The following is a 23,252-nucleotide window of genomic DNA, read 5'->3' as shown; positions in this document are numbered from 1 at the left end:
TAATATAAGCCAAGTTGACATTTGCACTATAATTGCTGTCTTTCAAAGGGAACTGATAAAGATTGTCTTAGTCAAAGAATTAACCAAGGAACTGGTCAGTATTTGTGACACAGGGAAAGGAAGGGTGGTAGGGTGGTATCTGCTTCCAAACTGAGGCTAGTGGCCTCAAGAGTGCTTTTGGCTCAGGCATCTATGGAATATAGACCATCACACTATTTGATCTATTTGTAAAGAACCAAACTAGCAAAAAGACCCCTCCCTCCCTTTCTTCACCCTAGTAAGTATCTGGGACTAAATTATCTTTGGAAGAATAGAATAAGCACATGTCATTTATCTACATTTATCTACATAGCTTTGGTTACAGCTGTGTTATATTTTGCACAAATGAGCAAATATATGATAAAACAATTTCTCTCTTTAGTGTCATTCTTTTGGGAAGAAACATGAAGAGTTTTATCAAATATGAATATGAAAACACTTAAATAACTATTTTCCTTCATGCTTACTCAACATGACTCTCTTTGGTATATATTAACTGTACTGTGCCATACTACAAGGCTTTGTAAACTATATGGCACTCTATAAATGTGAATTATTATAATTATTGAACAGGCTATTAATTAAAAACATCTAAATTAGAAAATTGAATTTTTAATTTTCATTAGTCTTCTTAAGTGTTAACTAATGATACTCTGGCAAATCTTAATATCACAGCTCATTTGAAAATTGAGAAAAATGAGGGAAAGTGTTATAATTTTCACAAGGCCTTTAATTTGGTCTTAGGTAGATTCAAAGTTAAATGGCAGCAAAGCCCTAGATCTTTAGCCTAAGTATTCAATGACTTCTCCCTTCTTTCTCCTTGAGTGCCTGAGTTAACAAACCTCTCAGTTAACCTTTTTCCTCCAGTTGATAACTGTTGGCCAATGCTTGATTTGGACTCTATTAGTCAGCTCTTTTATGTAGGTTTTTCAAGATTTTGTTGATGGTTGTGGGTTGTTTTAAAGGTACCATATCCATCTAACATTTACAGCTAAAAATCATTTCCCTAAGCCCTGGTTAGCTTGTATGCAAGATGTGTCAAAGGTTGATCTTCATTGAAATGACATTTAGCAGCTAACAGACAGCAGCTGCAGTGAATGAAAACAGTGCCATTTCCAATGGATATGACATGGCTCCCTATAGCACCACGTTGGGAAAGCCCTCAAGGCTCTATTGGGGCTCAGTGGGAAAGATTTCCTTAATCAATTAGGAATATCTGCCTTGAACAAGTACTGGATGCTGACAATTGGAGGACCTCCTTTTTGCCTTCTAAGGTCTGACCAACAGAGAACGAACTAGATGCACATAACCTAGATCCTTACCCCAAAGGGTCAGTACTGTGTATATGTCAAGTGAATGTAATACCCTGCAGTACATGGTGCTGAAATCCATAATAGGTTATTGAACAGTTCATAAGAAATATGGATGTATTCGTTGTTGACCCGGCACAAGGAAGAAATGATGACTTTCTTAGCAAATCTTTCTCTACCACTGCCTTTAAATCTAACTCAATCCAACCCTCATGTCTGCCGAAAAGACGAAAACTGAAACCAAATAGTGATATCTCTTCATTTTCCACTCAGAGAAAAAAGCAGCAGAGAACAATACAAAGAACCCATCCTCTGGCTTGATGGGACCAGTATCTGACTGGACAAATCTCTCCTTCCTCCATTTTTAGAAACAAAGGTCGAAAACGGTAATGAGCTTCAAGATGAATGAGAAACAGGTAGTATGGAGGAGAAATACACTGACCTAACATTTTGTTTTCCAATAGTCTGTGTTGAGGGACTGAGGACTCACTGATGCTTTAAAGCCAAAAGGCTGAGTATTGCATATTCTAACAAGAGTCTTTACCTGATTTTCTAATCTATGCCCACCCCCACGAAAAGAAAAGACAGGAGAAAAAAAGAAAAGAAACCCTCCTGTAAAATGAAAGTAAGCTCCAAGCTGCTTACAATTGCCTTCTGCCTTTGCCTCTCTCTCTGTTTGGCCCTTTCAGACTCCCGTTTCTCATACTCTCTGCGGTATTCTTCCCTCTTCAGCCTCTCGTGCTGATACTCCTCGTAGCTGTCATACCTGAGAAACATAACTTCATCATTAAGGCAACCACCTCCAATCGCATGAGCAAAATTAATCAGAAATCGGGGAGGGGGCAGGGTTTTAGAAAACATCTTGTCATCTACGGGAGGAGATGAGAGGCGCGGAGGGAAAAGGACTTGTATCATTACCTGGGCCGCCGGCCGTAGGGCGATCTTGAACGTGATCTCGCGCACAGGGGAGAATTTCGGTGCGCGCGGTGTCTGCAGTGGCCTGACTCATAGTAGTAGCAAGATCTGGGAGAGAGGAGGAAAAACAAAAGGGCATTTGCAACTGCCAGTGAACCCCAGTTTATTGGCATGACTGAACAGCCCCTGGAATTCCGCATTACATAAACCGGCTTTCAGTTCCCAGCTACTTGTGAGATTTCCCAGTGACAGTTTGTGATCGTCTAGTCAGCTTAGAGGTCTGGAGTGACGTGTTCTCTTGCAGCGTCTCTTATTGATGTGAATGCCGAACGCTGGCCTGGTACACTGTCAGCTTTATCTTGCTTTATCAGCTTTATCTTGCATGGATCTCACCTACCTGGAGGCAGCTCTCCAGGTAATGGAAAAAGTTAGATGAGCAAGTTTCTTACAAATTGCTCTCTCTGATCTGACTGGCTCAAGGCACTGTGTTCAAGAATGACAGATTTAAGAGAAGATAGGGGGGCTTCCCTGGTGGCGCAGTGGTTGAGAGTCCGCCTGCCGATGCAGGGGACGCGGGTTCGTGTCCCGGTCCGGGGGGGTCCCATGTGCCGCGGAGCGGCTGGGCCTGTGAGCCATGGCTGCTGGGCCTGCGCATCCGGAGCCTGTGCTCCGCAGCTGGAGAGGCCACAACAGTGAGAGGCCACGTACCACAAAAAAAAAAAAAAGGGAGAGGAATGTATGGGTAACAACAATCTCCTTAGTTCCTGTGGCACTGGGAATGGATGGTGAGGGGCTGGGCTGCCTGTGGGTTTTGAATGCATTTTTTGCCTTTGGTTTTGTTTTCACTTCCTGGGGACGCCTTAGGCTTTGGGTGGGTTTTGACAAGGTTTACCTTGAAGAGGATCTACTGCCTGGGGACCTTGATCTTGACCTGGAATATGGTGATCGAGAACACGACCTATGTCGAGAAAAGGACCTTGAACGAGAGCGCATCCTTTGGGGTCTTTGAGAAAATAAGGATTTGGGTGGTGACACGGAATCTCTACATGGAGAGTTAAAAGAAGAACAAGAAGGCGACACATGGAACAATGAATAGGACTGCGTGCCATCCCAAGGGGAGTTCAGTTTATCACTTTCATCCTCGCTGTCATCAAACAGGCCATCCATGGCTAGTCCTGAATTTATAAACATAGGTAGTTTGGAGAATTGTTCATTACTGAAATCACTGTCCCTCAGTTCACTGGTCTTGTCTGCTTCGTCGTCAAAAACAGCTTGACTGGGATGACCGAAGTGCTTGTTCAGCTCAGCTCGGATTTCCTGGTCTTGGAGCTGTTTTCTGGTGCTGCTGGGAGAGACCTGCCTGCTCACCCCCGAGGCCTCTCTCAGGTAGCACTGGTCTGAATCTGTGGAAGAGCGCATCTGCCCCTGCCAGTTGGAGGAGGCATCTTTATATTCTAGTTGTCTGGAGTCGTGGAGCTCCTGTGATATATTAATGAGTATTTCCGTTTTGGAATTAATTGACTGACAATAGTCATGGTCACCAAACAGCCGCAGACTGGGCCGCTTGGCCTTCCTTTCCTCGTGTCCACTGGTGAGCATGGAGGTCTTGCTGAGCTGTGCGTACAACTCAGACTGCTCGGGCCCTTTCCTGGTGGAGTTATTGTCTTGGATACCAGAAGACTCACTGTACCGGGCCTTCTTTGATGGCGGAGGTACCACAGTCTTGCAAGAGGGCTTCAGCTTTGGAGAAGCCCTAAAAGGGTTATCTTGGTTGGCTTTATGAGGAGGAGTTGTGGGTGGAGTTAGGCCTAAGATAATAAAAGAAAAAAAAAAGGGGGGAGGGGAGAGAGAGAAAGAAAAGAGACAGAGATATGTTGTTAAATGCCAGGATATGTTTTCCTAACTTTTCCAAGATTTCAGACAACGGTTAAAACTCAGTGAAAAGGAAGGAAACTAAATTCATGATAAGACCGTAAAAAGTGACTCTGTCCCCCGAAGTCTCTGTCACCAAGAAAAGATGGATCTACAATATGAGGCTGTGGTGAAAGCCATGATATTTTGTATTTCAAACGCCAATGCTAACAGATCCTGCTTCCCAGGAAACATGACCACGTCACCACCAGGCATTACCAAAGCTCAGATTTACAGGGGCTTCTCGCAGTCTGAGTTGTGGAAAATTAACACGGTGGGACACAGGGAAATCATAGAAGACCTTTGGTGGCATTTGTCTGCAAAGAATGCTGGGGAGGATGCATGTAGGTCAGGGATTTTTGTAAAATCAAGGATATCTACCCATGGAGCCAAAGAATTAGGCAACTTTAAAAAAGAAAAGAAAAGATGGGATGACAGCAACTGGTGGGGAGGGTGGAAATGACATTGGCAACATCAAAGTAAGTTCAGTAAAATGCAGCCAGCTAATGCAGGGCACCAGACAACTCTACAACATGACGGCAATGATTCTTTGTCTCCACAGTTCATTAACTCTGTAAACCATGGATAATGTAGGTATAGTACATTCTTGTAAGCATAACTAATACATTCTGTCTAAAATATGGTTCTGCAACAGAAACTTAAGTGAACAGTAACACTAAATATTGCAGTGCCAGCGGACCATTTTATTTGGAACACCACATCAGGGCGGGTTACGAGGCTGAAGGATTGAAATGAATCCAAGCTTCAGCAACTAACTAATTGAAAAAACTGAAAAAAAAGAAAGGAAGAAGAGGGGGAATCGGTCAGTTGTTTCCTTTTGTGCTTTTCTACAGAGGGCAGAAAATTCCATCACAAGTCATTGTGGGAGAGTGTGTGAAGGCTAGTTATCTCTGTTCAGTTTCACCCCTAAGTCCTCCTCAGCCCTTTATGCCAAGGAAGAATTGTGGAAAAGCTCCAGAGTCGACGGAACTTTGAAGAAGGGCAGGCTGGAGTTCAAATGACTTTATGCTTACAAGGGAACATTTTAGTTTACAATACACTTTTTATTTAGGAGGATGGGAGGATGCTATTCAGCAAAAAAGAACTTCAAGTCCACAAGAAGCCTGGGGTTAGACTTAAGGCGACTGCATGCTTCAAGGAAAATTCTACCTTGCTAGAAAATAAAAGTACACACACACACACACACACACACACACACACATAACCAAATAGGGCACAGAAAGCTACATGAAGTTTTGGTATGAATAGGAAGACACTGCCTCTCTCCCCTACTTGACAATACAGAGATAGAAGAAATTAATATTTTCCTTAAAATGAAATACTTTGCACCAGTATTTGGCAACTTTTATTACACATAGCTAATTCTCCCTAAAGGAGGGAAGGAAACATACAAAAATGCAAAGAGGTTTGACTTTGGAAATCTATCCCAGAAAAGTTCAGAAAGACAGGGAAATGCAAACACAAAGAGAAGGAGACACTGCTCTCCCTTCGTGACACATCTGAGTCTCAGAAAAGCTTCCCTTTATCAGCAGCCTACTGTACGCCTGCCCCCCATTCTTTGCTTGAAGATAATAGGGAGGTGACATTACTGAATGAATCATCTATGTCACTGAATTTCACTCTCCTTGTGTTCCCTCTTTCACAGACAAGTATATCTTTTACTCAGTCTAAGGAATTCCTATATGGCCAATTTTCTCTCCTCCTTCCCCTCCTCCATCTCTTCCTATTCCTCCCATTCCCCCTCCATCTCCTTCTCCCCTTCCTTTTCGTGCTTTCTTTCTTATCCTGTCTATCTTTCTGTTTGTCTGTCTCTCTCTGCTTGTTTCCTCTTCCCTTTTCACTGCCCCATTCATACACGCTGATTTCTACCACATGCTACCTTCAATTACTGCTACAACAAATGTAAAGATACCAATTCCCAGCATAGAAATGACAAGATCTCAAATATTTCTCACAGGAAGCTAAGATGCTCAAAGAAATAATGATGAATAATCTCTCTTTGCTGAGTAAATAACAGTCAAATATTCCAAATGAGATAGCCCTTGAATTGGGGGAAATGACATTCAACATCCTCAAATACAACTTCATAGATCCTTTCATGATACTCTGAATGGGGGTAATTTTTACTTTTCCAATAATTTACTGCCAGGATCAGTCACTTACCAGATATTGCTATATTTTCACGCTTATCTCTCTTTGAATGTGAATTATATCTTGTCTTTCCAGACAGATGAGGAGCTCTCAGTGGAATACTGCTTGGGCTTATTTTTGCAAAATGTTTCACTCATTTTTATTTTTCTAGATCCTTCTTTACTAGTAGGTGTCCCATTTCAGTGGCCCACGGATCATTTGGGAAGATGGTCAAATATTTTTAATGACATGGTTCACAGACCACTTATGGAGAGCCACTTTCCCGTCGTGTCTATGTGGCACCTTGCCTTGATCTCAGGTAGATATATTTTGACTGACATTCTAGACTTATAAAAAGAAACCCTAAACTTCAGAAACACCAAATTAGGCCACTATTAAAGAGAGACTAGTTCTAAAAATAGCTCAGCTATCTAGGGATTTTAAATATAGAAATTCTTTTTCATCTTGAACATTTGAAACTCTTGTCCTAGTACCTAAGCTCATTATCGCTTAAATAACCGATTCTCAAGTTGCTCTTGGGAGCGCTAACACATGATTAGAGTTTCTTGGTGTTAAAAACAAAGCTTTTTACTTCCTTTTCATTTTAGGTGGCCTGTGGCAATTAAACAGACTTTCACTCAGCACCTACTATGTGCTGAATATTCCAGCAAATGCTGTCATTCAGGGATTCAGCCCCCGGGACTTCATAAAGAGATCATTCTTTAAAATCTGCAGTAACTACAGTTTTTCTTGTGTATCTGCTTAAAACTTACAGAAACACCCTTAGATAACCAGATATACCCTGTGAGTGAAAATAGCAGGACTAGAAATTTCGGACGGCCCTGCTCATTAAATAATACTCTCTTAGTAGATGGAAGTTATTTTAGGATTAGTGAGTCGGTGGGCAGGGAAAAATAATTCAGATCATTCCCTAACCTTTTGACTGTTTATTGAAACTTCTTTAATCCGAGAAGAATATCCCAGAGCAAGACTGAGACATCTTAAGGATCATGAGACTGCGTGTCACCAGTGCCTCATTGAAAATCTATTTCCAGATAGGGTTGAGATCCAGAGTAAAACAAAACAAAGCAAAACAAAAGTGTAAGAAGCTTTTTTTTTTTTTCTTTTAACGTGAGGTCCAGCTTTTAGGAGTTGTGCCCGGGACAGGGAACCCTTTGCTGCACCTGAACTAATTAGATTTCTCTAACCCCATCTCCTCCACCCAGAATGTTTTCCCCTGTGGTAGAAGGGCAGTCAATACTCAATTCCTCAACGCCACTACCTTTGTCATCTTCCCACTAATTGCCAGACTCTCAATTTCAGCCCACAAGCCTAAATCAACCGGGCTAATGCTTCCCATAACCTCCGGATTATTTCCTGTGTGTTGATTTTCTGGGGAATGTGTACATTTTGGTGTTGACAGTACAAGGTATATTCCATGCTCTCTCTTGAACTTAGCAGGTTTTGACAGATTTATGTGAGGACAGATGGCCATTACAGGCTGAAGGCTGACAAGAGGCAGTTCAGAACATTGTTAACACACTTGCACAAACTCTCAGCAGTGCAGCACTGTGCAGAATGTAATTCAGACTATAGCTTTTTTATTGCTGCCTATTTTCTTTTGTCAGAAGAGCCTGCTGTGCAGAGCAACAAATGGCTGCTATTACCCAGAATGTAATGGGTGTCAGACAAATCACGTAACACAAACAATCAAGAGTATGTAGGTCATATTTCAATGGAGCACAACCTTAGCAATATTTATGATTACTGCATTGAAATGTGCTCTATAATAAACAAGTACCTCTACATCACTCACACTTCTGCACTTCTGCACAGCAAATCTGGGGGAAGTGGTACACACTCTCCCACACTCTCCAGTTATCTTTTTAAACAGCCCTTAAAAAAAAAAGTCAGAGACAAGTTTGGTTTGGTTTTGTGTTTCATTATGTGCTATAAAACGATTTCCTTTGAGGAGTTTTCTTTTGGGCTGGTGTGCTTAATTGAATGACTGATAAATATCAAGTCCTCTGCTCTGTATTCTGTGCTCCACTATCCAGCCAATGACTTCAGCAAGATCTTTTTTAATAGTTTACACAGTTTTACAGTTTACATTTCACACAACCTCCTGCTAAATCTGTGACTCGCTTTGGAGTTTGACAATGGGATTATTCTTTTGTCACATGCCAGTTCTAAGATTTCTCAAGGAAAGACAACGAGAAGATGATTTTCTAATTTGCTTAAAAACTCACTAAAGAAGGAGGACTGGGCAAAGAGAGGAGAGTGACTTGAGTCCTACTCACATATTTTTGGCCTCAAGAACTTGGAGTCGGTGTCAAGGGAGCATAGGAAGGACTGATACTCAATCAGTATGAACTGTTACTGCTATAATTGTTAAAATATTTTGTTGATAAAAGCTCCTCCAGTGCTCTCTCTTCACCCCTAACTTCCCCAGGACTCACTGGATCTCCACAAAAGCCAGCAACCAAAGTGTTAACCCCTGACACAGAAGGGCCTCCCACACCTCGCTCTGGTACCCAGGCTGACATGTCCCCTCTGATTGATGGAGCCCCTGCCTTTCCTGCTTTTTAAGGATTTCCTATATCAGCCTTGAGAACTGGGGAACAAACTCACCTTACAGAAAAGCTTCAGAACATTCCTATGACATGTGTCTAATGCCCCAACTCTTGCTCATGGAAGATGAAGCTGTTATTCATTGGCCCTCGGGCACTTTCCCACAGAGTTGGGGCAGGAGAGGGGGTCCGGGTCAGGGAGAGAGGAGTCTGGCTTTCCAGGTGTCTCCCACCAAACCCCTGAAGTTGATATGGGAGAGAAAATTGCTTTGCTATACTTGGCTTGAAAGACATTGGACAGTACCATTTCCAGAAAAGAAAACTGAGGTGTTTTTCAGATGCTGAGTCAAGAAGAATGAGATTAAAAATAGAAAATGAGGGATATGAAATATGGAAGAAATTCCTGTCAGGACGAGTTGCAAAACACTGGAATGGGCTGTAAAGAGAATTTGTTGGGTCTCCCTTTCTTGGCTTCTTCAGCCACAGGAATGGATTATATGACCTGTCAAAATCACTTTCTAGTTCTCTGTCGCTGTGGCTTTCTTTTAAAACTACCAACTACTGTTCCTATTTTGCTTTGGTCTATTTCCCCACAGATAAGACACATACAAAAGATGTATATACCAAGAGGGTATAGCAAATTTATGCTGTTTGTCAATATACCATCCAGCAAAATCAGCTTTTAAATGGGAAGTTCAAAAATGACAATATAAGACTCCACATAAAAGAATAAGAAATTACTCAGTGATGGGTTAACGAGAAGGGTTTTTTAAGTGCAAGTCTACTGAAGTGCAATTTGAATAACTACTGATTTAAACCAAATCCACCATCATGAAAACCATGGGGAAAATATACATATCGATGGAGGAAAGCATTGCTAAGATCTCGTGAGTTAGGGTGATGAGGGTGCTGATGATTTTGTTATTTTCCTAATTAGTTCTAAAATAGTTATATTTATTCTTATTACTTTTACAGTAATAAAAATAAAACATTTATATATACATATACATGTGTGTGTATATATATATATATACACACACATATACATATATATGTATGTACATGTAAATAAATATATATAAATAAAAGTTTGGGGGTTCCTAATCAAATTCCTTCATGTCCTGTGGTTAAAACCATCACCTTGTTGAGCTGACATTGCTTTGCCATTCCCATTTCAGAAGCAAAAAGTCTAGCACTCTGAACATCTCCATATGCAATAGATTTAAATGCCTTCTGCCAAAAGAGCATTCTCTTTTCTCTCATCTTGCTTTACTAACAGCTATTTTGAAATCAAATTAGTTTTTACACCTGTAAAAGAGAAGCATTTTTTTTTTATCAGCCAAAATGAGCTACTTTAGGACAATCACAAAGGCAGACCAGCTGGTGATACCTAATAAAGCAAACTTCCTATCTCATCCCTCCTGTTTCCCAAAGACTCTGCAGATGGGGCAGAGGGATTATTCTTGAGGTCTTAGAACTTTGTTGACTCTTTACGTTTTCACTTAAATGTTTGGAAAATTTCACTAAAATTTGTAAAATTAAATAAGAAGACACCAGAAAGTCCTGGGCAACAGCTTGATCCATGTCCTCTGTTGCAACCAAAGGCGTTAAGCATGTATACGAAGGATCAACAAATCAACAACCTAAATGCTGTTCGCACCCTGTCCACCCCTCTGCTACACTGACGGCAGACATTACTAACTGATCATGACATTCCCACTGAGTACAGACTTGGCCTTAGCATCCTTCTCAACACAATGCTTCTGGCAACCAATACCTATCAATGACACTTGGCAAGTGAAATAAAACCTATTTAACATAACAGATGTCCACTACTATCTTTAAAACTCAGGCTTCAGGAAAGAGACATAATCTACATAATCTCTAGTTAGACAGACTTGCTCTGAACCCAGTGTCCACCACAGACCTAGAATCCGACATATAGCTTTTTCCTTCACCATTAAATGGACAGAGTCAAAAAATAATACATGTGAAGTGCCTATTAGTGAATGTCTAGCCTCTAGGATTTGTAGGAACAGCAGAAGTACCTGTTGTTGAGAGAATGAATGCCCAAGAGGAGGTTTTTCTACCTTGATTTGGTAAATCCCAACCCCACACCAAAAGCAGTATATGTTCAATTTCATGGGGAATTAGGGGAATTTTACCACAAAAAAGAATACATAACTTCATATATGAGAGTGCCAAAGAGGAGATAGTATTAAGGCCAATAAAAGGAAACAGGTAAAAGGTAGTCAAAAGTTGAAAAGATGAGCAGGAAGGTACAATGACCTCCAGAAATGAATTTAATGTAGAATTAGTAATTAAATAGCTAATAGTTATTGAACACATATGCTGTCACTGGACTAAGCTTTTTTCATGTTTTATCTCATTTAATCCTCACAGTGACTCAATGAGATGCAGGTACTGTGATCAGCTTCATTTGATACATAAGCTTCCTGAGTCTTACAGAATTTAATTAAATTGACCAAAGTCCTTACACCTAGATGGGGGTAGATCCAGAATTTAAACTTGGGTTTGTCCAATATTAGAGCCAAGGTTTTGCACAGCTTCACTAAACTGTGCTGTCTGTTTTTTAAAAAATCATAATAGACTACTTTCATTTGGAGATTTGCAGCTTTTAAAGTATCTTAGTTCAGGTAGTCTCACACGAAATGGCCAATTTTTTTGGTATGTCAAAATGGTTGAATACTGGCAATTTTATGTTTCAATTTACAATACAGTATCTTCTGCTCCATCAATATCTTCTCTCCTTTCCACCTACACACTTAAAAATCAGATGCAAATATTTTTCTCCCTTAAGGCACCTCAAGTCAGTGGAGCACTCAATTTCCTCCAAACTCTTTTCCACAGATCAACTCTGTCACTCACTGCCTAATGGTATTGCCTTAATGCTTCCTTCAGTCCTGAACTGTCTCTACAATTCTTTTCAATCTTTTGCACAATCATGGTATTTAACTTGAAGCCATGTTACAGGGTTCCCTTTGAAAGCTTATTTTCTCCCTTTGGTGACTCTCTTGAGGCACAATCAGTGTGTGTCGTATCCTCCAAACGCTACTACATAACAAATTTTACTGAAGACGTTTGGTGAGGATGGAGGTCATGAACATTACACATTGTCTAGCACTTCAAACACACAATAGCTCTATCAAAAAAAATAACCCTCTTCTCCCCCAGTCTCCTCCTCCCTATACCATCCTCTGAGCAGGTTTTAAACTTCTCCTTCTATCCACCTTCTACAGCCTCCAAGTTGTTGTTCATCCCTTGATTTTCCTGTAGCTCGAATTCCCTTCTTGCATGTAATGCACTTTGGCCATACATCAGCTTGTGTAATGTGTATCTGCACTCATTACCACCATGTTCAACAAATGAAAAACAACCTTCTTTTGAAAGTAGCAAAACATTATAAACAGTAAATAATATTTTCCCTTCGTGCTACTTGGACAATATGTGTTATTTTCCCAACTGACTATAAGCCCACATCTTAAAAACAAGAACATTTATTTAGCACCTACTATGAGCCAAGTACAGTAGTCCATGCTTTGCATGGATTAGTCTCTATGTCTTATGCTTGATAAATATTCCCCAAGACCTACAGTGTTGCAAGCATAGAGCAGGTATTATATATGTTATATATGTTGGTAAATTGATTTCCGTTGTATTCAATAATCTTTCAAAGCACTAAGAAAAAGGGGTTTAAGCTAGTAAGATGAATTCTGGTTCACCAACAGAAATAAATCCACTGTATATATTTTTAGGATGCTAAGTATTTTTTTAAAAAGTATCTTCTATAAATTCTCAACAGTGTAGCCTACTAACCTTTCAAATGTATAACTAAATTATTTAAAATTAGGTCAGTAAGAGAAATAATAAAACTCTGACAAGAAGAAAATAAAAGTAAGTGCTTTTTTGTAACACCATAATCTCATGAGTACAAGGAATGCAATTTAAATGATATGTTATACATATAAATGAGCAAAATATTTTAAAAACGAAGATACCCAATGCTAGCAAGGATGTAATAAAGCAAATATATCCACATAGTGATAATAGGACTATAAGTGGAAACACCTCTTTTGGAAAGCAATGGGGCAATATGTATCAGAAGCCCCCAAGATATTTATATCCTTATATTCGTATTAATAACTACTAGTAATTTATTTTGGGAAAAATAAGATTTAAAGAATTTATGAACAAAGATTTCCACTGCAGTGCTATTTCAAAATGGGAACACTTTAAAACAACCTAAATGTGTAACAATAAAAGTATAATTAAATTTTGATACATTTTGATACACCTACTCAAACTAATGTTATACAGCACACTAAGAAAAGCCTGATGATAAAGGGTCTGTGATGATATAAAACTTCCTTATCAAAATGTTAACTGAAAAATCAGAATGCAAAATTATGTATATACAAAATGATCACAGATGTAAAAATATCCATAGAAAACAATTTAGAACTATACACAATTTTTCCACTAGTTTGTATTTTTGACATTTTTTATAGTAAGCTTATATTATTTATAATCAGAGAAAAATAAAAAAAATGTTTCTTTAATGGAAAGCTTGGTATCAGTATATATAGTGGAAGCTTTCTCAATCCTCTCTAAACCAAAGGAACTTACACCTACAGCATCCTGAACACTCCTAGTTAATAGATTCCTTTCAGCTGGTTGTTACTATAGCCAAGGTAATGTATTTTCCCAAATCCATTAATGTCCATTGTACTGGTGACTGAAATTATGTCAGATAATAAAATATTATATAACTGAATGAAATATTAGTAAGAAAAGTTTTTTCTATTAAAAGACCTGATAAAGGTATGTTACTAAAAGAAGGGCTGTCAAATTAGTTGTAGGTGGATGCTATGGGAAAACATAAGGAATTATGATTATGATTTATATTAAAAAATCATAAAAACCTAGAATGATTCTGCACTCAGACTACCACACAAATACCCTTAATTATTTTCCTTCAAAAAGTAAGAAACGAAATGTGAATACCATCTATGTTGCATTATTAGTGAAGTTTGTGCCAGAAAGATGAATGGATCCCTAGTTAGTACATTTAAGTTCAGTGCAAAGATCTCTCTGTCTTATACCAAAAATTTTGTATTTAAATGTATAATTTGTATGTTTTAAGCAAAAGTAAAATGATTAAACTGTGTATACTTCAATCAACGTTTCAGATAAAACCACCAAAATACTCACTCATTGGTCGGACAAGAAGGCCTCTACTGCACATAATATACGCACACAAAAGTTACTTATGATCACATGTGTAATTGTAATTTATTTAAGAAATGATCTTATATATATTCTTTATATGTGAATACATGTGTGTACATGTATTATTATATAACAATATATTTACACTTGTATACACACATATAAAATATATATAAATACCATGAAATTAACTGCTCTACTGCTTGACCAAATCATGCAATCATGCAATAGACCTTTCATAAGGAGGTAATTTAGCAAACTCAAAGGGTGAAATTAAACTTAGTAACAATGACCACAGTGTGTGTAGGCACCATAGTTCTGGTTGAAAGCATTTGTTTAACTTACTATTCCTTTACCCTTATCAGCAATGGCCAGAGCCTAGGAACTTCTTGTACAGACATCCTCAGATTCACTTTCTGGTGGGGTTCAAGTGCCTAAACCTAAGCACTTACTGCAAAGCTACCATTTGCAGCCAACTCAGAAGTCTGCCTAGGAACTCTTTGGATTTGTAAGTTTCTCAGGGGTTAGTTCAAGTTTTTAAAGCTTCTTCCTCTTCAGAATGTGAAGTAAGACTGTCCAAATAAATTAAGAAGTCCAAACGGTGAAGGAAATTGCTCTTGTTTAAAATATATAAGAACATTTTGTTTTGGTGAATGGACACATTTTCATTTTTCTCCTTTACTGGAAAGATATAAAAATGGTAACATATATAGGAAAGCATTACACTGTTGAGTACAATGGAGAGTAAGAAAATATTTCAAGTGAAGTATTGATAATTAGTAAACCTGAGTTCAAACCTTTGCTCTTTGCTTTCTAGCTCTGTGATCTTGGGCAAGTTACTTAACATCTCTGAACCTTATTTTCTCATCTTAAAAATGAAAAATACTACCACCATCTTATGAGGTCGTTATGAAATTAGCTAAAACCACTTATACACTTGGCATATCTATTGAGCGAAAGACCAATAAATGTTAATTTCTCCTCCTACTCAAGTTTTAGTGTCTTAATCAGAAATAGGTTTATTTGTGGATCCAAATCAATGATATATATGAGGGTCTGGCCCAGGTGTGACACACAATAAATGTCTCCTCCTAAAAAAATAAACAACTGAAAATATTTATAGATAACTTCTTATCCAGTGTTGTGTGTACTCTTTGTGAATTTCATTAATCACATAGAGAATATACTCTAATATATATTTCACATACAGACTCACCCACACAAAAAGATTCAAGTGAAATGTAAGGCTTACCTGCAGTTCCAGAGAGTTCCACACTTAAGGTTCGTTCAATAGTCTTGTTCTCAAATGGGGAACCCTTGGGGTCACTGGAAGATATGGCACATTTATAAAAACAAACTGAAATGGAGTTGCTGTAGCCAAATGTATTAGAACCCCCTTCCCTTTCTGAAAATGGTTACATTTCATAATACTTACTTTGGTGACTCTGGGGTCAGAGGAAGAGATAAAGTTGTTGGTTTGGCTAAAGGAAAAAAAAGGAAACTAATTATGAAATATTGAGAGTTTTTCAGATTTGTTTTCTTTCTACAAGTCAAGTTGGAAACTGGAAACTGGAAGGCTAAAGTAAGGAAGTCCCTGAATATTGGATCAAACTCAGACAACAGTCCATTATGCTAAAACAAATTCCAAACAACATTTGCATCAGTAAACTATCATTTGAAAACACATACGAAAACAGAATTTTCCCCAAAATGTAGCATCCCTGTTAAGGATACAAAATTTGCATCAGACCATCAGAGAGAAATAATGTTTTCTATTTTAATTTGGAATATAGTACACGGTTTGTTTAGGCAAGAAAACAGCAGAGTAATTACAAGACGACAGAACGTTATGAATATTCAGTTTTTCTCCTAAAATGTATAATTTTATATCTAGCCCTGAGAATAGGTTATTTCCATGAGGCCAAAGCTCACTCAAGAACTATTCTATTCATTGAAAATTAAGTGAGAGATTATGGCAAATTGTGGACACTGACCCAGATAGTTTAAAAGGCCTTCAGATCCCCAAATCTGATAGACAACTAAAGGAAAACTACTATTTATCAGTTGAGAGACCTATAGACTTGCAAAGAGAGCTCATCTACTTCTTTTTCTGCTTCCTAAATCTTACCCTCCTACAGGAGGCATTTCCCAGTTATGAAGGGTGGAGTAAGAATCTTCTCACTCCAAAATTTCAATTGCTTCTCCTTGGCAGTCTTGTCTTTTGAACAGAAGGAGGGGAAAACATGATGAGAAACATACTTGGGATATACGTCCACATATTATGTATATATATGCTTATCTATAAAGATATTTTTATATGTATGTAGATTTTGTCAATTTTTTCTCATTAAAATAACTACTTTCAAAAGGTCAAGAGGTAGTCATTTATGTAATGAAAATCGTGGACTTGAAACCAAAAAGGTCTTTAGAATAAACTTTCTTATTTTATGGATGAAAAACCTGAGACCTAAGATTCTGCATGATATTTCCAGGGCCATAAAACTAGTTACTGGCAGAGTCGGGCCCTGAATATGTTTTCTTTCCCCTATTATCAAAAGGAATTGCGTTCAATAGGTATTAAAGGAAATTAATCAACACCAGTAATTAAGGCCCTTTGAAATGTGAAAACACTATTTATGCCCAAATTAGGTTGAAATTAGGTACTTTACTTGGACAAATAGTATTTACATATACAAGTAGTATTTACATAGTATTTAATTTGTAGATTTAGATTTCATTTTTAAACAGTTGAATGGTTTATCATCTATCCAATGTGCATCTAGAAATATGAAGCTCATGCTGTCTTGTGCAAATTAGGTACATTGATTGATTGGCTTTTTCAGATATACCAAGAAATGAACTGATTTGACATTAACTTTTTAATATGTCTGACATAATGAGCCTTTCAAAAAGAACACACTTATGAAGGAACTTTACCAACTTCTATGGTGCTCAACTAATAATTAAGATAACACATACAGGTTCTATACAAAATATCACCAGGTATGAATATGTGCTATGTCACACAATAATGTACATTGAAAATCAGTCACTGAAATTCCAGTTTTCAAGGTGTAGGATAGCCTATCTGGAATGCTCAAAGAAAGATCCCCCAAATTCTGATCATTGGGTAAAAGTAAGGCCTATGGCAATGGAAGGAAAGGAACAGACAGTGGTCATATTTCATGGGACAAAATGCAAACATGAAATGAGGGTCACAGGAAGGGTACAGCTTCAAAGTGCATCCAGAATCTAATCCCAAAATAAGCCCACATTCACAAAAACTACCACTAGAGGAGCTTTGATCTGGTTTACTGGAAGTTTAATCCACACTGTTCCAATGACTGGTAGACCAGAGGCCCGAAGATCCTTGAGGACAGGAATGAATCTTTTTCATGAAGATCATGATATCTTTGATGAATTACTGCATTAGTAAATGAATCAATAAATGAATTAATGGGACCATACAATTGCCAAAGGCCAGACCATTATCCTAAGGAAGTGAAAAGAACTGGACCCTACAATGGTACAGAGAGCACACGTGAAGCTCCATGCAAAAAAATGACAATAAGTTCAGTAAGGTAACCTCAAAAAATCCTCTTAGTTATTGTCTCTAATTGTTCATATATTTTCTACATTAAAATTTTGAATAATAATAATTTAAATAATCCCTAAAACGCAGCATTTATTTCCTGTTGGTTATTAACAACCAGCCATGTTTGCATGTTTATTTTCTTTTAGACCTCTAGTAACTACAGGAATTTTTTTTTTTTTTGGTTGTTGTTGTTTAACAAGCTTTGTTCTATTCTGGGATATACTTTTGATGCCTCACCACAGATATATACCTTAAAAAACAAAACAAAACCCTACATACAGCAGGTTTTATCTAAAGTGTATGTCCTTCATAGGCCAATTTAGTTCTTCACCGCCATGGTTTGTAACAGATTACAATAATATTTAGTGGTACATGGATTGACAAAATTAATAAACCCTCAAAATCCAAAAGGACGAAGTAAAATTAAAAAAAAAAAAAGACAAAAAAACCCCACTTTAAAACATGTGCTGCTGGACTAGGTTTACTGACTACAGGGTTCCAGCAAGTTTGGGGCTTCAAATTCAGCTCCAGAAAATGAACATATGACCAGGACCATGTGGGGAGTAGTCCAGTGAATTCTTCATTTAAGGTCACCCACTAGAATCCCACAGCATGTCTGGTTCTTCACTGAGAAAACTGTTCCAGCGCATGCATGTGAGAGGCCAATCAGGGTGCAGCAAACTGAGAGACTGTGGTCCATTTTGATAAATATATTTCCTTGAACTGACAGAAAGGCATGGACAGTGATTTTGAGATATCCACCAGGGAAAATCTAATTGAGAGCCAATTAAAAATATTAAAAGAATATGAAAATCCCGGGTTTATGGTGAGGTAGGGATGAGAGAGGGAAATTCAAAACACTGGAAAAGAAAAGATGTATTAAAAGCAGCAGCAACAGCATACCTGTATGAAATAATCATGGTTCAAAACAGGGATCAGGGGCTACCACTCTGCAGCTGGAAGGGGAATTGGGGAAACAAAAGGGAAAAAAAAAGAGGTGGATGTTTATAACTGCTATTTTAGAATGTGTCTACTTCCACTACAAAGTCAGAGGTACAGATAACGTGGAAGTTAAATATTTTAAAGCAATGGCAACTTTCTATGGGCTCTTGTTGGGCCTCTACAATTAGAATATTTTGAAGGAAGACAAAGAAAGAAAGGAAGGAAAGAAGGAAGGAAGGAAGGAAGGAAGAAAGGAAGAAAGAAAGAAAGAAAGAAAGAGAAAGAAAGAAAGAAAATTTATCTTTGCTAAGAGAGACTTTCCCCAAATCACCCTGATCTGCCTCAGAAGTATCAGCCTTCTAGTAATGTATGGGGACAATAAAAATCACCCCAGATGTTTAGTGTAATATAAGCTTATATTTTTTAAATAGAAAGCAAATTTTTAAAATATCCAGGAATTTCCAAATCTTTATTTACAAAATAAAATTTGTGAGTATACCATGTAGTCTAAAACAAGAAGAATGCACATCATAAATGAGAGACTGCATAAACACTAGTTACTATTTCATAAGGGATAGACAGCAAGCAAATCAACAGTGCCTCATTTTTTTTTTCCATTATTGGAAGGGAAAAAATAAGAGCTCTTTCATGAATTGGCTAGCCCAGCTTGCTCAGAACTTCAGTTATCTCAGCAATTCAGAGATTCCTACAAACCTCATCTGATGTTGCAATTCCCTCTACACTACCCCTGGCTCCCCACCCGGCTAACATTTCAGGTGCCTTCTGGTGATTGTGAATTAGGCTGCACCTCAGCTAAATAGGGTATGTTCAACCTGTGTCCAAGGAAGGATTTTCTTCCCCCAGTTATCATAAAGTGCTGAGTTCTCTTTCAAGCGAGACACCGATGGAACAGAAGCCCGAAGTTTTGGTATCCTCAGCCCAGTGCAGGCTTGCCCTGCCCTCCGCACCCTCACCCGCAGCTTGTGTTTGGGTCCACAGCCTACCTTGTAAATGTTGTGACTGAGATTGTGTGTGGACCTTCTTTTTGGAGGTGCATTTGTCTCTGCTGCTGTTCCGGTTCTCTGTGGGTTTGGTGTGAGGAGGGTCATCATTTGTGGTCAGATACTTGAGAAGCTCTGAGCAGGGACGTCTTTGTGGCTTTTGCTGTTGACAAATGCTCTTCGCTTTATTGCTCCATGAATTCTCGGTCTTAAAAGCAAGGCATAAAGAAAGCTAAAATTGGTGAACTGAACCTTATCAGAATGGATATAGGTTTTCTGAAGAGATGAGATTTTCAATGAAGTGTTCAGTCTAAGTGTACTAGATCTATGAGCTGTGAATAATTGTTTGCAGAACAAGGAAAGAAAATTACATTTCAAATTCCTAAATGACATTTATGCAGCTTTTTATTTCATTTCTCCTACATTTCAATGTTCCTACTCAGCAACATGTAACTAACAAGACCCTACAGAGCCTCTACTGTGAGTAAAAAAAAAAAAAAAAAACACGCCGGTTTAAACCTTAATTTGCCACTGATTGCCGGAGCCCAGTACTCACAATTCTCTTAAGTACCCCTTAAAACGCTCCGTTTTCACTCACAGTGAATGGCAAGACAAACATTGTTTAATACAGCCCGCTAACCGAATTATGTCATTGCCAGCATTCCATGCAATTAATGGCAGAGATAGATCTTTTGTGGTAATTCAAGAGCAATCTTTCTCAGGTTAGACAGCTGGCAAAATGGCAATCCAACATCTTAAAGTCACTCATAGATGATACCGGACTCTCAGCAAATTTTATTGTAGCCCACGCTGCTGCGTGTATTAATAAAGTAGGCAAGAAGTAACAGACAGTAGAACTTTCATTTCAATCGTCCAAAGACAAAGCGTTGATGAAATCTTCCTAGTTTAAAATAGCTAGAGTATTGCTTTTGGAAACCCATTTCGTAATCTGTTTCACCATTAGGAAGCCGCTGAAGGATTCCAGCTGAATTAACACATAGAAACCTATTGTTTATTTTATAGCTTTAAGCCAAAGTCCCTTGTGGCTTCCCCTCCTGTATTAAAAAAAAAAACTTTACATTTGTACCTTAACAACTGCAGGGTTTGTTCTGATCCTGTGATTATGGTTTGCATGGTTGTGGGTACTGAGGCCACTGCATTCATTATAACTTAGCTGAGTGTTGGCTGGTGCCAGTAAGAGCTTCTTAAGCTGGAAACATATCAAGGAAGAGAGAAAGCAAGAAATGTTAGGCATCTTTTCAACATTAGAATAAGCTGTTGATATTTTAAACTTTAAATTAATTAATTTTAATTACAAAAATGAATTCACTCTAATCATAGCACACCTTAGCACATTAGCACTAAGGAAACATTTTTAAAAAGTAAGAAAAAGTTTGGCATTACACTACAAACTGTGAAAGTGTTACCTTCTCCTACATTTGAGACTTAGTAGTATCTACCTTAATTTTTCTTTTAGATAAAGTAAGCCAGAAGAATCTTCCTAAAAGGATTTCAAAATACCTATGAGGTGAGAAAAGCTGCTTTACTAAATGAAGACTAGGGGATTTGGGGGTGGGGGGGTGGGGGGGTATATATTTCCCCCTCAATAACCCAAATGAATCAAGGGGCAATAAAGAAAATATTCTGTGATGTTTTGAATCATGTTTCACAATCAAGTGTAAAACACTACTGATTCAAATAATATTTCGGATAAAAGAGTGGCTTTCAGTAAAAAGAATTTTTAAGTAGGTAGAGTCCTGGCCTGTAGACCAAGAGATCTGGGTTCTGGCTTAGGCAAAGCATTTCCTCTCTTTTGACCTCTTTCTCTTCATTTGACTTGCTGGCCTTCCAGGAACCCCCTGATGGGATATGTAGTATGACTCTGAGTCAACAGCCCCTCCCAACTGAAACCACTGTGTGGATGAAAATCATTGGGTATCCATGTAAAGAAATCAGAGTCTTAGGCAGCAAAGCCAATGACACTGGCACATGGAAAAATTGGGGAATACATATGTCACCACTGCTTATGAGATATTCTCCTCTAAACCAGAAATCTCAAACTGCAAAGGCATATAAGTAGGGTCTCCATAGGTCTACATGGAATGCTTTTAACATATAGAAACTTAGAAACGGGAGAGAAACAACACCTAAACGGCAGGCCAAAGCACACTATTAAAGTTTGCAGGATGGCATTCCATAATTTACATTGCGTGCTTTTACATCAGATTTATGGCAAATGACAAATGGCTACCATAGCTGAGAAGGTAAACTGTGTCTTAGAACTAATAAAATCCTGGTCGAGTACTGCACTGAAAAGAAAATTCACTCTTCATTGCCAATAAATCTACTCTTCATTGCCTACCATAAATTTAGGTAACTTAGGTGGCAAATGTGCTATTATTTTCCAGTCTTCCTAAGAATTATGGATCCAAAGCCTTGAAATACTGCATACTCTTTGATCTACCTTCTATTTCTAAAATAGTATGCATGAGAATAAAACTACAAATACGTCAATTATCATACAATTTATGATGGTGAAAAAAAATAGGAAAAAGACTAAATATCCCTACCATAAGGGATTGCTTAATAAATTAGTTCATCTCCAAACAATAAAATACTATACAACCATTCAAAATTATGCATCTATTTAAAATTCATGAACATGTTCATGATATATCTTAAAACAAGAGATTTCAATAGTTTTTGATACTAGAGATTATTTGAAATTACAGGTGAAGCTTTTGTCTATTCTCTTTAGTTGTCTACATTTTCTAAGTTTCTAACCATAAACATCAATAATACTAAGATATAAAACCTACAAAAGGTAGTTTTAAAAAACTGCAGTGAGACCACATGAAGACTGTATTATCAACATTTTTCAACACAGAATCACAGAATTTGCAACTCTGAGTGTGCTGGGGGATTATTTTGGCATCAGTCTAAATGAAAAATCCAAACCTTATTGTTACTACATCATACCCATGCAGCGGGTAGCCAGAGGCAACTCCAATTCCTGTTAAACAGTAGGAAGGGTTCTTACCAGAGACGGCTCTTCTGTCTCCTGAGGCGGAGGGGTGCCATCAGGCATGGAGGAAGGACTAGCCTCATTCTCGGTGGTCACATCTCCATCTGTCAGTGCATCAAATGAGGGCAATCCGTCTTCATCCACAGGGAGACTGTCCAGTGTCTCTGTGAGGACTGCTAGCAAGTTTGCCTCATTCTCTTCATCTATCTTCTGCAAAAAACAGTAAAACAGAAGAAGTCATGAGTTAGTTCACATTGGGAGATGAGTCATCTATTAATCAGCATAGACTGAATATGTTTACCCAAATGAGTACGCGATACATGAAATTTGGAACATCCGTGTCAGAACACAAGATCACATCTTCCTTAAATTCCAAATCCCCTTTGGTCTGAATCACGCAATCAATTAATACCTTTAGTGTACCAATCTCTGCTTGTTGAGCTGTCCAATTTAGCTATTTATTGTGTCGGTGTTAACACTGCTAAATACGATTCTGTCTTAGTCACAGTCATTTTCTGTATATTTCTGTCTTGTTTCCTTAAC

At 38.1% G+C, this 23,252-nt stretch overlaps 1 protein-coding gene across 3 annotated transcripts in view; it reads right to left on the bottom strand.

The window, feature by feature from the left end:
- PPARGC1A (PPARG coactivator 1 alpha) overlaps positions 1 to 23,252 on the bottom strand; it is a 304,530-nt gene that overhangs the window by 14,555 nt on the left and 266,723 nt on the right. For all 3 annotated transcript variants that reach the window (XM_060082970.1, XM_060083008.1, XM_060083027.1), the window contains exons 3-10: positions 22,725 to 22,919; positions 20,772 to 20,894; positions 19,688 to 19,892; positions 15,582 to 15,627; positions 15,399 to 15,472; positions 3,157 to 4,072; positions 2,268 to 2,372; positions 1,995 to 2,115 (exon numbers count right to left, since the gene is read on the bottom strand). In XM_060082970.1, coding sequence (XP_059938953.1) covers positions 1,995 to 2,115; positions 2,268 to 2,372; positions 3,157 to 4,072; positions 15,399 to 15,472; positions 15,582 to 15,627; positions 19,688 to 19,892; positions 20,772 to 20,894; positions 22,725 to 22,919 — 1,785 coding nt within the window. The remainder of the gene's footprint in view (positions 1 to 1,994; positions 2,116 to 2,267; positions 2,373 to 3,156; positions 4,073 to 15,398; positions 15,473 to 15,581; positions 15,628 to 19,687; positions 19,893 to 20,771; positions 20,895 to 22,724; positions 22,920 to 23,252) is intronic.

Source organism: Mesoplodon densirostris, chromosome 1 (genome assembly GCF_025265405.1).
Source record: "Mesoplodon densirostris isolate mMesDen1 chromosome 1, mMesDen1 primary haplotype, whole genome shotgun sequence".
NCBI classification, from domain to species: domain Eukaryota; kingdom Metazoa; phylum Chordata; class Mammalia; order Artiodactyla; family Ziphiidae; genus Mesoplodon; species Mesoplodon densirostris.
This window is presented reverse-complemented; position numbering and strand designations above follow the sequence as displayed.